The sequence below is a fragment of the Cyprinus carpio genome, chromosome B1 (genome assembly GCF_018340385.1).
Source record: "Cyprinus carpio isolate SPL01 chromosome B1, ASM1834038v1, whole genome shotgun sequence".
NCBI lineage: Eukaryota > Metazoa > Chordata > Actinopteri > Cypriniformes > Cyprinidae > Cyprinus > Cyprinus carpio.
In genome coordinates, this window is record NC_056597.1 from 14,615,676 (window position 1) to 14,629,288 (window position 13,613).

Here is a 13,613-nt window from a genome sequence, read left to right on the forward strand (position 1 = left end):
TGAATGTGTTTGAATGTATGAATGTATTTTATTTTGCATGAATATAACAAAACAATAAATAATCCAACTGCATTTGAAAAATATTGTCTTAAATTCTTATGGTGCAAATTGTAATTTGTGGCCCTTCGCATTTTATGTGGTTTAAATCTGGCCCCCTTGGCCTCTGAACTTGAGTACCCTCTGGTCTAACCTTTGCATTATTGAAATAAAAACTTACAAACCGTAAACTTAAATCATATTCTAAGGAGTTTTTCACCAGAAATTTATGTGGAAATTTATGTGGTGTGTGGAATTTCCATAATGACTAATGCAATCTACCAAGAACAGCGCAAATTAGCGTAAGCTTGATATGTTCGGATAATGTCTTCCTCTGGCATTCCAAATAAATTAATGCAAGTGGAAAAATTTCTCTCTCTTCTCTGCATTGCCTCTTCCTGGCAGCAGCAATCGCAGCCATGTCAAGCATAAAATGTGTTCAATAAATTGAGTACCACAAACCTTAGTAAATCACGTTGTGTGATGAATTTAAAGGGGTCATATGATGCTGCTAAAAAGAACATTATTTTGTGTATTTGGTGTAATGAAATGTGTTTATGTGGTTTAAGGTTAAAAAAAAAAAACGAGGATGAATGTGACGAACTAAGACTGGTTAACAGGGCCACAAGAGGTGTCATTTAGAGGTGTTATTTTCCACATCCTGTACATTATTGTTTCTCCTCTATGCCCCACCTTCTGAAACGCATCGATTTTTAAAGGCTCATCCACTGATCTATATATGTTCTCTATTATAGATCAGTGGGCTCATCGCTCTGAAAAAGCAAGTTGTGCTGTGATTGGCCAGCTATCCAGCACGTTGTGATTGGCTGAATGCCTCAAGCGTGTGATGGAAATGTTACGTCCCTTAAAATATTGTGATGCCTTGTCTGGCCGACAAAAGAGAAAGGAAAATTTGAAATCGCATCATATGACCCCTTTAAATACTCACATACATTTTATGTCGAAAAGGGAGCCACAAAAAAAAATAAAAAAAAAAATAATACATCTCCATGCCTTTTCATCGCAAATTTTTTCACTGCTCATCTTTAGTAAATCCTGACAGTAGTTTTTTAATGCCAGAAGAGGGTTGAAGGTGGCTCAAGCTTTAGTAAATCTGGCCCTGCAGTACATGGAGTTTCTGTAAAGCTGCCTTGAAATCATGTGTATTGTGAAAAATGCCAAATTTTAAGTTGCCATTGGCAGGTGTGGTGAGAAACTAATTTTGAAATCCACATAAATACAAGCCTAATCAAAACCATACACTCTAAGGCACCCCTCCAATATAAACCTAACAAACTAACAATCATTAAAAGGGCACTAAAGCACCCCTCTAATTAAAACCTACTCAATTTGCTAGCCAGCTGAGAGAAGATATAAACAAGGCGGATGAGAGGATGAATGTGACAAACTAAGACTCGTTAACAGGGCCACAAGAGGTGTCATTTGAAGAGGATTACGGGAAAAAGAGAGACACGAGAGGAAGAATAATAAAGAATGTCCTGTGTGATGTTTATGTATGAGGTGGTAATGATTTAGAGTTTCATTGAAGTTGTAGCAGGAAGCAGGTTGTGTGTGTGAGTGTGTGGCTGTTTTTGCTTCTTAAAGGCTTGTTTGCTCAGGAGTAGTAACCTATATAAGGGTCTCTGCATTCTGTTAGAGGCCCAGAGGGATACTAGCTCTGTCTCTGCCTGGGATTCCCTCCTTTAAAAAAGGAATGTAGGTAGGACCTTTTGTCAGAAGTTTCATCAGAAGCTTGTTTCCTCTCTTCATTGTGTCCCCTGAGTCCTCTCCTCAAGGTCTGAGGAGCTGGGAAGGATTCACTACTGTCAGGTTATCAAAGTGTGTCTTTAAGTGGATGAGGGTGAGGGTTTGGTTGGAACCCAGTTTATTATGTAGCTCTTTGCAGCTGTGGCATAAAGATTTCCTGTCAGAAAATGTGTAACGTTATTGGAAGTCTGAAAAATTTGATATTTTATTACAAATATGTTTTCAGGTTGTGTGTGCCAGAAGTAAGCTCAAAATAATTTGTTTTCTTTTGAGTTTTTGTTCCCTCCTCAAATTAGAATTTTTTTGAGAAATCTGAAGATCAGTGAACAATCAGGAATTGTGTGGCATGTGCTTATTTATTTATTTATCATGGTTTCAACAAAAATATCAAGCAGCACAATTGTTTTCAACATTGATAATTATAAGAAATGCTTCTTGAGTGCCAAATCAGCATATGAAGATGATTTCTGAAGAATCATGTGACACTGTAGGCTGGAGTAATGACTACTGAAAATTCAGCTTTGCCACAGGGATAATTGCATTTTAAGTCATTATACATTGTAATAATATTTCAAAGTGTTATTGTTTTTATTGTATTTTTGGTAAAATAAAGGAGCCTATGTAAAAAACAAACAAAAAAACAAAAAATTTATCAATAGCAAATTTTTGATTGTTAACCGATTATTACAAATCAAGTAGATCGATAACAGGTGTTTTAAACCAATATATATACAATATGTCTGATGTAAAACTGAAAAATTAATCTAAAAATTAAGAATAACAAGGGCTCTGACAAAAACTTTCTTTAAATGCTTTTAAATAAATTGATCAGCAAATCGGTTTTGAAAATGACCGATGCAAATAACCATAAAAATGCTTAATATCGGCGCTGATAATTGGTCAAGCCCTAATCGTTAGTGTATACAAGTAGAACAGTTATCTGAAACCATACATTTTCACCCATCATTTTTTTGTAAATCAACATAAAATACATCCATTTATCAAAATGTATAATTTATTCAAGGGTAAGAATAACTTGAATAACCTGATGTTCAAATGGATTTAAGCCTGTTTTTTTCATAGTTTTTGCTGTATGCTTTGAACCATTGTCCTGCTGGAAAATTAGTCTGCGCCATAAACTTTGGCTGAAACGTGTTCCTCAATTATGTGCATCTACTTAGCTCTTTTCATGTTGTTCTTGATGTCAAACTTGTCAGTTCCTCCTGCTGTAAGCAATAGTACAGTATGATGTTGCCACCACCTCCATGCTTGCTGGCTGGTCATGGTGTTAGCTGTATGTACTGTAGAGCTTTATTTGGTTTGTGCCAAACAGACCTCAAATGAAACCTTATTAGACTGAAATTTCTTCCAGAATATTTTAGTTTTGTCACGTGGATTCTGACAATATCCAGCACTGATGCAATGGCAGTTTTCTTCCTGCCACTCACTTGCAGATGCCAAATCTCTGATGAGATTGTTAATGACTGGACTGTTTTGTTCATTTCAGACAAATAATTCTGCAACCTGTCAGTGTTGTGGCTAGAGTCTAAGTCACCTCTCTTACAAATACCCTTCCTGTCTGAAAGGTTTAAAGCTTTTAGCTAATCTTAAAGCTAATCTTCTTCTGTATAAATCAACATCTTGAAGTTGGCAAGCAGCTCCTGGGTCTCTAAGACAAAAAATATGAAAAAATAATTTTAAAACAATCAAATTGCAACGATTTAATGAATTTGCTGATTTATTCTGCTGAGATTAAAAATAAGTAAACCAAGTTTTAAAACATACATTTTGCAACAATTGAATGGTTATGCTGTAGTGAGTTTGGGGCATGATGAGTTTGTTTAGCCCAGTGTTTAGGCAGTTTTTTGGGAAGTCATTCATTTTTCATTGATAATTTAATAATTGATAATGAAGATAATCCATAACAATGTCATTGCTGAATGATTCTGTACATTGTTTACAGAAAACTTTTATTCTACATGCAATACAAGTACAAAAAATTGTAAGCAACCAGGCTAACAGGCTAATTGCTTTGAGAAGATATTCCCTCCTTTAAAGATATTGATTTCATAATGTGTAGTTTTTGGTGCTATTGGCTTATGCAGTTATTGTCTGTTCTTAATGCAGTTTTTAGCTGATATGGAGGCAAATCCATTGCTAAGGGACAGTGTGGAGTGTCAGCGGCTAGTGATGGAGGCCATGAAGTATCATTTGTTGCCAGAGAGAAGGCCGCTTCTCCAGAGCCCGAGGACACGTCCACGCAAGGCCACTGTTGGGGCACTTTTCACCGTGGGTGGCATGGATGCCACAAAAGGTATTCCTTCCATATCCTTTTTAGTTGTTTCTAAAGTTCTGTATTCCTTAGCTTTTGTGTTTTAAAAGTATGTGGGTTGATAACAAGGTAGCCCCCCATTTCTCTCTCGTTCATTCTCTTTGTCTATCTTTATCCATTAGTGCAATGAAATGCCCGAGACATAACCATTTTCACTGGACAACCTTGAGTCTTTTGAATTAATAGTGCTTTAAACATTAAGCGTTTTACACGTGAGGAGGTCAAAAATGAGATATTTAAATGAGTGTTGTGTCCTCAGTATGGTGAAAGGTCTGATCTGTTAAGAACTTGCAGATGTGCTCTTTCAGTAGGAAGGCCTGAATTATGCATTACTGTATGTTCAATGAGGCTGAAGGAGAATGGTATTAACTGAATTCAGAGCTGTGTTGTGTTAATGGTGAATCATATAGGTGATTCATATGATTCATAGTTTGTATTGACTAGTGTATAGAGAGCCATAGTGACAGCCCAATTTGTTCCATTTGTGCTCTTCATTGGGACTCCATAATAGGCCTATTTCTCAAAGAGTTCCAAGGCATGAACCAAACCACCAAACTCTGAGATGAATCGCAGCATTACAGACTTGAATTAGAAGTAAAAAGTATTTAAAAATCAGAGAAAGACTATATGAAGTCCATTGGAACTTTGCAGACCATGAAACTGCAAAGTACATAATCATGCAATATAAAACTTTCGATTTATAGTTTATGTATAAAAAAGAATATATTTCCATTTAATTGAAAAAAAAATAAAAAATCAAATAGCTATATACCAAAAATGTTGTTTAAAATTGTAGGGAGACTGATTTTTATTATATAATTTCCAATACTGCATGACTTCACTGCTAGCCTATTTGTTGTGGTTCTCATTTCTTTGGTATTGACAACTTGATGCATTCTTTATGGAGAAAGTGAATTGGATTTGTACTTCTGCAACTGAACGTTGCAGTGGCCTGTAAAGGGGCAGAACCAGATTTAAAAGGTTTTTTGAAAAAGTTCTGTAGCTTCCTTACTGATCTCTGCTATAGCTTCCTTAATCTTACTCATTCTTACTAATCTTGCTCAGCAATTGCGGTACATTTTTTTAGAGGGCAAAACTTGCTGAATTGCTAGAAAGGAAGCATGGAGACTACTGCTTTCACAGTTTGGCCCATAGGGATTTATACTTCCTGTTGTTTGTTTCTTGTCTTAGCCTATTAACACACAAATGATATTTATTTTAAAAACAGGGTCGTCTTTTTAATGTGGCTCTCTTTTGTGCTCATCTGTACCCAGAATGCCTAAACAGCCTTGAAATGAGAAAAATATTTCTTTATATTAAGACTTGTAAATTTTAGTGAATGTGTTTTGTTTATAAATATATTTAATTTTTTGGAGATTTTTACTTTGTATTTTTAAGCATAAACCTTACAATGTATTATGTAATTTTGTATTTCATTTATAGAATTATGCATGTACAGCTGTAACAGTGTGGCGTACAGATGAACCTCAATTATGTAAAGTTGTTTCTTTAACTGATTGTAATTGTTTTTAAAGGGGCCACTAGTATTGAGCAGTACTGTTTACGGAGGGACACATGGCGGCAGGTGGCTGTCATGAGTGGAAGAAGGCTGCAGTTTGGCGTAGCAGTTCTTGACGACCGCCTGTATGTGGTTGGGGGACGAGATGGCCTCAAAACTCTCAACACAGTGGAGTGTTACAACCCCCGCAGCAAGAGCTGGAGCGTCATGCCCCCCATGTCCACGCACAGACACGGCCTGGGTGAGGAATGACATTATAACATTTTCATTTAGTATTCTCATTGAACTTTTCATAATAATTCTCATTAATTGTTTCACACAGTATTTTGAGCTCTAGGAATTATTATTTTTTTTCTTCTACAATTCTGTGTTTTCTGTTTTCATTTGTCTGGATTCTGTGTTTTATGATTTTATAAAAATTTGTTATCAAAAAACAATGTGTTAGACAAACTTTGTGATTGTGTGATATAACTTTAATATTGTTATTATTTTGAGAATTCCATTCTGCTGTACAATAATAATACATTTCTTTTACAATTTCTTCAAGTAAAACCAAACTCTTATTTTGACAAGTTGTAGTGAAGACTTTTGGTTTGTGTGTATTTGATTAAACATTTATTCATTCACACAAAGCGCACATGCTTTTTGTGGTTTTAATTAATAGACACTCTATTTATTGATTTAATGATGTTCCATGTTACACTGTATATTCTATGTTTATGACTAGATTCTGGGCCAAAAAAAAGAAGCCCCACATGATTTTTTCAAGCATATTAGACTGGCAGAATCTTTAAAAGGCATATGAGGGCTTACTGTATGTGTGATTTCTGATCATTTGTGTGTATGTTTGTAGGCGTTGCAGTCTTAGAAGGCCCCATGTATGCAGTGGGAGGTCATGATGGTTGGAGTTATCTCAGCACGGTGGAGCGCTGGGACCCTCAAGCTCGCCAGTGGAGTTTTGTTGCATCCATGGCAACACCTCGAAGCACTGTGGGAGTTGCAGTGTTAAACAGCAAGTAAGCATTGACAGCATAAATCTGTGCTTCTAACTCAACAGACTCCATATCTGCTGTTTAAATGCTGTTTATCTGTTTAATCTATAATGTTCTTCTTTTCTGTCTCTTTTTTTTAAGGCTGTATGCTGTGGGTGGTCGTGATGGAAGTTCATGTCTGAAATCAGTGGAGTGTTTCGATCCTCACACCAACAAATGGAGCAGCTGTGCTCCCATGTCTAAACGCCGAGGCGGTGTTGGTGTAGCGACGTGGAATGGTTTTCTGTATGCTATCGGTGGTCATGATGCCCCAGCTTCAAGCTTAGCATCTCGACTGTCAGACTGCGTTGAAAGGTAAGAGGACCAGAATCAAAAGGTCATGAACAGGGTCTACATTTAAGGCCACAAGCCTTATTGTTGTCAACAAAAGAGGAGCTTTAGAAAGCTTCCTGTAGTTTTTTGCCAAAATAAAAGCATGATGTTTTAAAAATTAATAAATTAAGACCGATATTATAGGCCATAAATAATAATATTGTAATTTTACACTTCAACAGTAATTTTTCATTAGTCTTATTATATTATTTTTGGTTACACTTTATTTTAAGGTGGCCTTGTTATACATTTAAGTACTGAGTAATTTTAATCAACATGTACTTACTATATGGTTAGTGTTAGGATTAGGGTTTGGCTTAGGGTTACTTGCATGTAATTATGCATCATTTATTTTTATTATAATAGTAAGTACTTGTAACGTGTAGCAAGGACTCCTTAAAATAAAGTATTTTTTTATTTATAGTAATAGTAGTATTTTTATTCATATAATTTGACATTTTTAAAAATGTTTTCTTGTAGTATTAAAAATCGATAAGCCTATTTATTTGTCAATTTTATCCTATGCACAATTAAATGGTTAGTCACAGACTTGAGACCTATTTTTGGGTCACAACCCACCAGGTGAGAGACTCTGAGAAACCTCAATATTTATGATTTAGCAGACCGTTTTTTTTTCCCCAAAGAAAGACAAGAATGTTCTCAGGTTGTGTAAATGGGAAATGCCAGTATATGTCGTTAAATATAGTCATATGCTATGGTTAGGTCTGAAAGCCCAAGGAAAACATCAAGAAGACAATACAGAAATCCCAGAACAAATGTGTTTACATCAAAGTTCTACAGATGAGTCCCTAAAGAGAAACTGACTCGGAGTACAAACTTGTAGTGCAGGTTAGTGAAGGGTACAAGGTTTTTCCCCTAATTGTTTCACAGCTGAGAGTGAGTCAGAGGATGTACACTCTGATAGTTTTCTGACATTCAGTGCCATATGTTCTCTGTAGATTTCTTCTTTTTTTGTCTGTCATTTAGTGAGCATGTGTCATAAAACCACCCATTTTGGCACAGCTTCATTCACACCACTGATCAAAAGACATCCAAATCTTTAAAAACACACTCGCTAAAGTTGCAGCTTTGCAGGAAGTTAATGTGGATTTATTTATGTATATTATTTATTATATGTTGAATTTATGTTTTTAAAAAGGGCACTACAGAGCGTGACCTCGGGAGTCTCACATGCTCATATCTGCCACTTAATACACAAAGTTTGTTTTATTGTAGTGTTTCTATAGAGCAGAATGAGCAAGATTTCCACCAGGCTAGTATTTGACACATTGTAGTAATTGATCATGTTGTTTAAGTTGCACTTCTGAAACGTGCCAGCATGTTATGTGTTTGAGTCTATTGATTTGGGCAGCAGCAACTTCATGATGAGTGAAGCTCGTGTGGGAAGTGCCAATTATTCCTTCATTGCACCATCTGAGCACCACATGACACTGGAGCTTGTTTATTGAAAAATTTTGAGAAGCATAGGTAAAATCCCACTTGTGTTTTATGCATGACATTGTGAAGAAAGACTTTTTTATTGCAGAGATAAAAGCTTTTCTCTGAGAGAAGGAACACTGCTCCACAACATTTAGATTTTATGACCTGCTTCATGTTGAATTGAAAAAAAGAAATGAAGTACATTTAGCTAATGTCAGCCAACTGGGATCGCTTTTGTGGGTGGGTACTGGTTAGTAGGCCTCTGAGTGTGATTTCCACTTGGTCATGTTTTGAAATATATTTGGTTTTTGGTGTGACTGACTCATGCTCATCATCTTCTCTCATCTGTCTGTCTCTCTGTCTGTCTCTTGGGTCTTTGTTTAAAAGAGCTATCTGTCTGCTGAACATTTCCTGCACCTAGACTGCTCTCAGTCTCTGCCAGTCAACATTTGCTTGGCAGGTCCCTCATTTCTGACAGAACAGAGACACATTTCCTACCTGTATATTTTACATGTGTGTTTAGCTGCACAGTTTTGCTCATTACAGATTTTATGTTTTTGAAACCTTTTATGCTCACCAAGACTGCATTTCTTTGATTAAAAATACAGTTCATATACATTTTAAAATGTAGTTTATTACTGTAATGGCAAAGCTGCATTTTCAGCATTCATTACCATGACCAATATTTGTCAACCCACCCTATATATTGTCTGGGTTTTTACAAAAAAAAAAAAAAAAAAAAAATTGTATTGTGTTTAATATAGAATTCTGTGGTGGAAATAATATTGTTAGAAAGTACATTTGTATCATTTATAGAATAAAACATTCTTTTTTTCTTTTTTTTTTTTTTTGCTGTGGCTAATTTCAAAACTAGCATTTTATGTATCCAAAATACAAATAATTAAAGGGTTAGTTCACAAAAAAATGAAAATAAGCCTGTGTTTTACTCACCCTCGAGGCATCCTAGGTGTATATGACTTTCTTCTTTCAGACAAATCCAGTCAGTGTTATATAAAAAACTGTCCTGGCTATTCCAAGCTCTATCATTGCAGTGGGTGGGTGTTTTTGTTCAAAAGTCAAATAAAGCGTGTGCATCTGTAATAAAACGTGCCTTCCACTGTTCTTAAAAGAATGCATGCTAATCCATGCATTCTTTTAAGAAAAATATCCATATTTCAAACGTAATAAACACTTCTCTCTCACTTCATCTCACTGTGGTACGCGGAAGCTGTTCGTAGGATGTATGCGTCACGTGATTAGTGACGAACACAAAAAGAGAACAAAACTAAATGCCAGTCATGAATTAAAAGTACAAACCGAGGATTTGTAAAGAAAAACGTTGGAGGATTTCAATATAAGCCAAGAGGAGACTGGTTTTCCTTTGCTAAAGTAATGAAACTTTGCCTCCTTTGCTCCTGTAAACAATCTCGCAAACTAGCATATCTCACTGGCACATACGCAACGGCAACGTCCTGACTGAACCGTTTCCTCGTATGACAGATAGTGGAAGTGAGAGAAAAGTGTTTATTATGTTTGAAATATTGATATTTTTCTCACAAAAACACATGGATTCGCTACAAGAGAGCTTTATTTACGCCCTGGAGCCGTGTGGAGAAAGTTTTATTATGGATGCACGCGCTTTATTTGACATGTTTTGGACTGTTGTACAGAAACACCCGCTGACTGCAATGATAGAGCTTGGAAGAGCCAGGACAATATTTAATATAACTCCGATTGGATTCTTCTGAAAGAAGAAAGTCATATACACCTAGGATGCCTCGAGTGTGAGTAAAAATAGGCTAATTTTCATTTTTTGGGTGAACTAGCCCTTTAATATTTTCAAATATTTTACTTAACGTGAGAAATGTTACAGTCCATTCTTAAATCACGCAGTCAATATATAAGTTGAATTTGTTTTGTTTTCTTAACACATCACATTTTTCATGCTTTGTTTCAAACTCTTGACTAGCACTGTTTTCTCCTAAACAAGTACAATAACTTTTGAGACAGCTTTACTGGGTCAAAATTATTCAGTGTGGTGAAAATGACACCACCATCTGGGTTTAGTCATACAATTCAATTTGAAGATGTCTGCGCACCCATGAGTGATTTGTTAGGGTATTAAAATCTATGATTTATAAATAATAATGGATTTGTGTGCAATTTTTATATGGGTTTGTTGCCAGAAAAAACTACTTATTAGACACTTGAGATTCAGAGAGGGCAGAGTCTAGTGGAATATAAACGTAGTTAAAATTTGTAAATCAGCATGGCTGATTTTAATCTGTTTCATCTCTTCTTTCAGGTATGACCCAAAGACAGACATGTGGACAGCAGTAGCTCCCATGAGCCTCAGCAGAGATGCTGTAGGGGTGTGTCTTCTGGGGGACCGTCTTTATGCTGTCGGTGGTTATGATGGTCAGGTGTATCTTAACACCGTGGAAGCTTACGACCCCCAAACCAATGAGTGGACACAGGTAAACACAAACAGTTTGTGTTTGTCTATCTGCCTGACTTTCTTCCCTTTGTGTCGCATGTGCAAGTAACAGCTTCGTTTTCTGTTACGGTGTGATTCTGCCGCGTTCCTCCTGGTGCTGTTTGTTCATTATGTAAATGCAGGGCCTCCATCATTTTGACACAAGCACAGCTCTTCTCTGCATCACAGTGTCTGTTATTACCTTGCTATAGCAACCGGCTGATTTCTCCTGGGCTTCATTTCTCGTTATGTTTTTAGGCGACGTTTCCTTCGCCCACATGCTGAGAGTTCATATTGTTTCGTTTGTAAAAAAGAAGCCTCGGGATGCGTGTGGGTAACGATGTATGTTTGTGTACCTGAGTGGCAGACAGAGCAATAAAGCAGCGTGTGTGTTGACGGAATGAAATTGATTCATCACTGAGAACATCAATCCCATAAATGCACTGCGGCAGATGCCGTATGTGAAGCCGTATTCATTCTCTCTAACTAGGATTTGTGTTTTTGTTCTAGGTGGCACCGTTGTGCTTAGGTCGAGCTGGGGCTTGTGTGGTTGCGGTGAAGCTTTGAAATGCCTCCCGCTGTCAATCATCTCCATGGTGACCGTCTTACAGTGCAAGCCTCCAGTGCTCTGGTTGTAGTGTCTCCAGACAGATCTGAGCATCTGCTGACCACAGCAGAGAAAATCACTGACATACAGCTGAATACTCAACTGTGGTCTTCCTTTATGCCTTCTAGTATGTATTTATCAATTAAAAGCAGTTTATTTTATAGCTGTGCACATCAAGAGCAAGAATTCCTCCTGTCCGTCTCTGATGAACAGGGTTTATTCAATTTAATATACCTATGCATACCCATTCCTATCTACATCAAAAAATCCCCCAATTTTCAATTTTCCCAAAAAATTTCAACAACAATTTAAAAAATATATATATGAAAGTGAACTTGGAATTGGTGCTCTGCATTTAACCCATCCAAGTGCACACACACAGCAGTGAGAAGTGAACACAACATGAACACACACCCGGAGCAGTGAGCAGCTATATCCAGCGCCCGGGGAGCAAATGAGCTACTGTTCAAAAGATTAGGGTCAGTAAAGTTTTATTAGTATATTTTTATTCAGCAAGGATGCATTAAATTGATCAAAAGAGACAGTAAAGGCATTTATAATGTTACAAAATGTTTCAGATAAAAATAAAAATGTTCTTTTAATTTCTTTCAAGAATAGAAAAAATGTATCATGGTTCCCACAAAATAATTGAAACAGTACTTTTCATTGATAATAATATAAAAATAATGTTTCCAAATGAGCATATGTGACCCTGGACCACAAAATGTGTAGCAAAATAGCCAACAATACATTGTATGGGTCAAAATAAATATAATCTCAATTTTTAAAAAAAAAATATCACATTTTCTTTTATGACAAAAAGATCATGTTCCATGAAGATATTTTGTAAATTTCCTACTGTAAATATATCAAAACTTAATTTTGGATTAGTAATATGCATTGCTAAGAATTTCATTTGTACACGGTTATTTTTTTCAATATTTTGATTTTTTTGCAGCATCAGAATCCAGATTTTCAAATAGTTTCGGCCAAATATCGTCCTATCCTAACAAACCATACAGCTTTCAGATGATGTATAAATCTCTTTATGACTGATATTGTGGTCCATGGTTATATATTAGAAAGATTTCTGAAGGATCATGTGACACTGAAGACTGGAGTAATGACTGCTGAAAATTCAGCTTTGTCATCACAGGAATAAATTAAATTTTTAAATATATTAAAATAGAAAACAGATATTTTAAATTGTAGAATTTTTCACAATATTACTTTTTTTTTAATAACTATATTTGTGTTTAGCCCAATAGATTTCTTTTAAAAACATTAAAAAAAATCTTGCTGACCCCAATATTTTGAACAGTACTGTGTACTGTATCTATGTATGTATATACAAGCATTTATTTATAAATATTACACTTAGCATTACTTTGGTAGCTTATTTGCATCACCCAAATTTACTACTACTGTACAATATTTAATACATCACAGAGAAGAAACAGAGTGGAAATGATATATTAAAAAAAATATTCAGAGTCAATTAAAACATAACTATAAAGTGCACAGCCAAATTTTCTCTGTAGAAATGGCCTGTTGTCTAAGAATAGCCGGAGTGAAGTAAAGTGTCTCTAGGGAGAACTAGAGCGCTGGAGAGAGAACTAGAAAACGAGTGTATGTGTGTGTGTATTTCCTTCAGTCTATTTTAAAATCAAGCATTATTATTAATGCTTTAGCAGTGAAATCATTTCATTGAATCATTGAAGATTTTCATCTTCATGCACGTTTTTTTTTTTTTTTTTCTTAAGAGAACAGCTTGGTCAGAACAAACAGCCTATAGTAGAAAAAAGAGATTTTGAGATTTGATCAAATGTTACTGATCACTGAGCAGCTTCTCCAACAGTCTAGCAAATTTGTCTATATTAGACAGGCAAATAGAATGGAAAGTATAGGGAAAAAAGATAAGAGAGAGGAACGTGGGTAGAAGCTATGGATGGAAGGACCAAAATTGGGAAGAAAGACGAGATTGAAATCGGGCCACATGCTGAGAGTGGAATTCACTTTGACATTATCAGCCCATCGTAAGCGCGCATCACTTTATATTTAATTTACCTGCC

General features: G+C 35.8%; 1 protein-coding gene across 4 annotated transcripts in view; it reads left to right on the top strand.

Moving 5' to 3' along the window:
• Positions 1-13,613, top strand: part of LOC109089579 (kelch-like protein 5) — a 62,650-nt gene that overhangs the window by 46,477 nt on the left and 2,560 nt on the right. For 3 of the 4 annotated variants that reach the window (XM_042716673.1, XM_042716674.1, XM_042716672.1), the window contains exons 6-11: positions 3,931-4,117; positions 5,671-5,895; positions 6,508-6,670; positions 6,788-7,000; positions 10,764-10,935; positions 11,445-11,704. In XM_042716673.1, the coding sequence (XP_042572607.1) occupies positions 3,931-4,117; positions 5,671-5,895; positions 6,508-6,670; positions 6,788-7,000; positions 10,764-10,935; positions 11,445-11,501 (1,017 nt within the window). In that variant the 3' untranslated portion in view covers positions 11,502-11,704. Of the gene's footprint in view, positions 1-3,930; positions 4,118-5,670; positions 5,896-6,507; positions 6,671-6,787; positions 7,001-10,763; positions 10,936-11,444; positions 11,705-13,613 lie in introns of those variants that run through there. The other variant, XR_006153717.1, reaches the window with a different exon arrangement.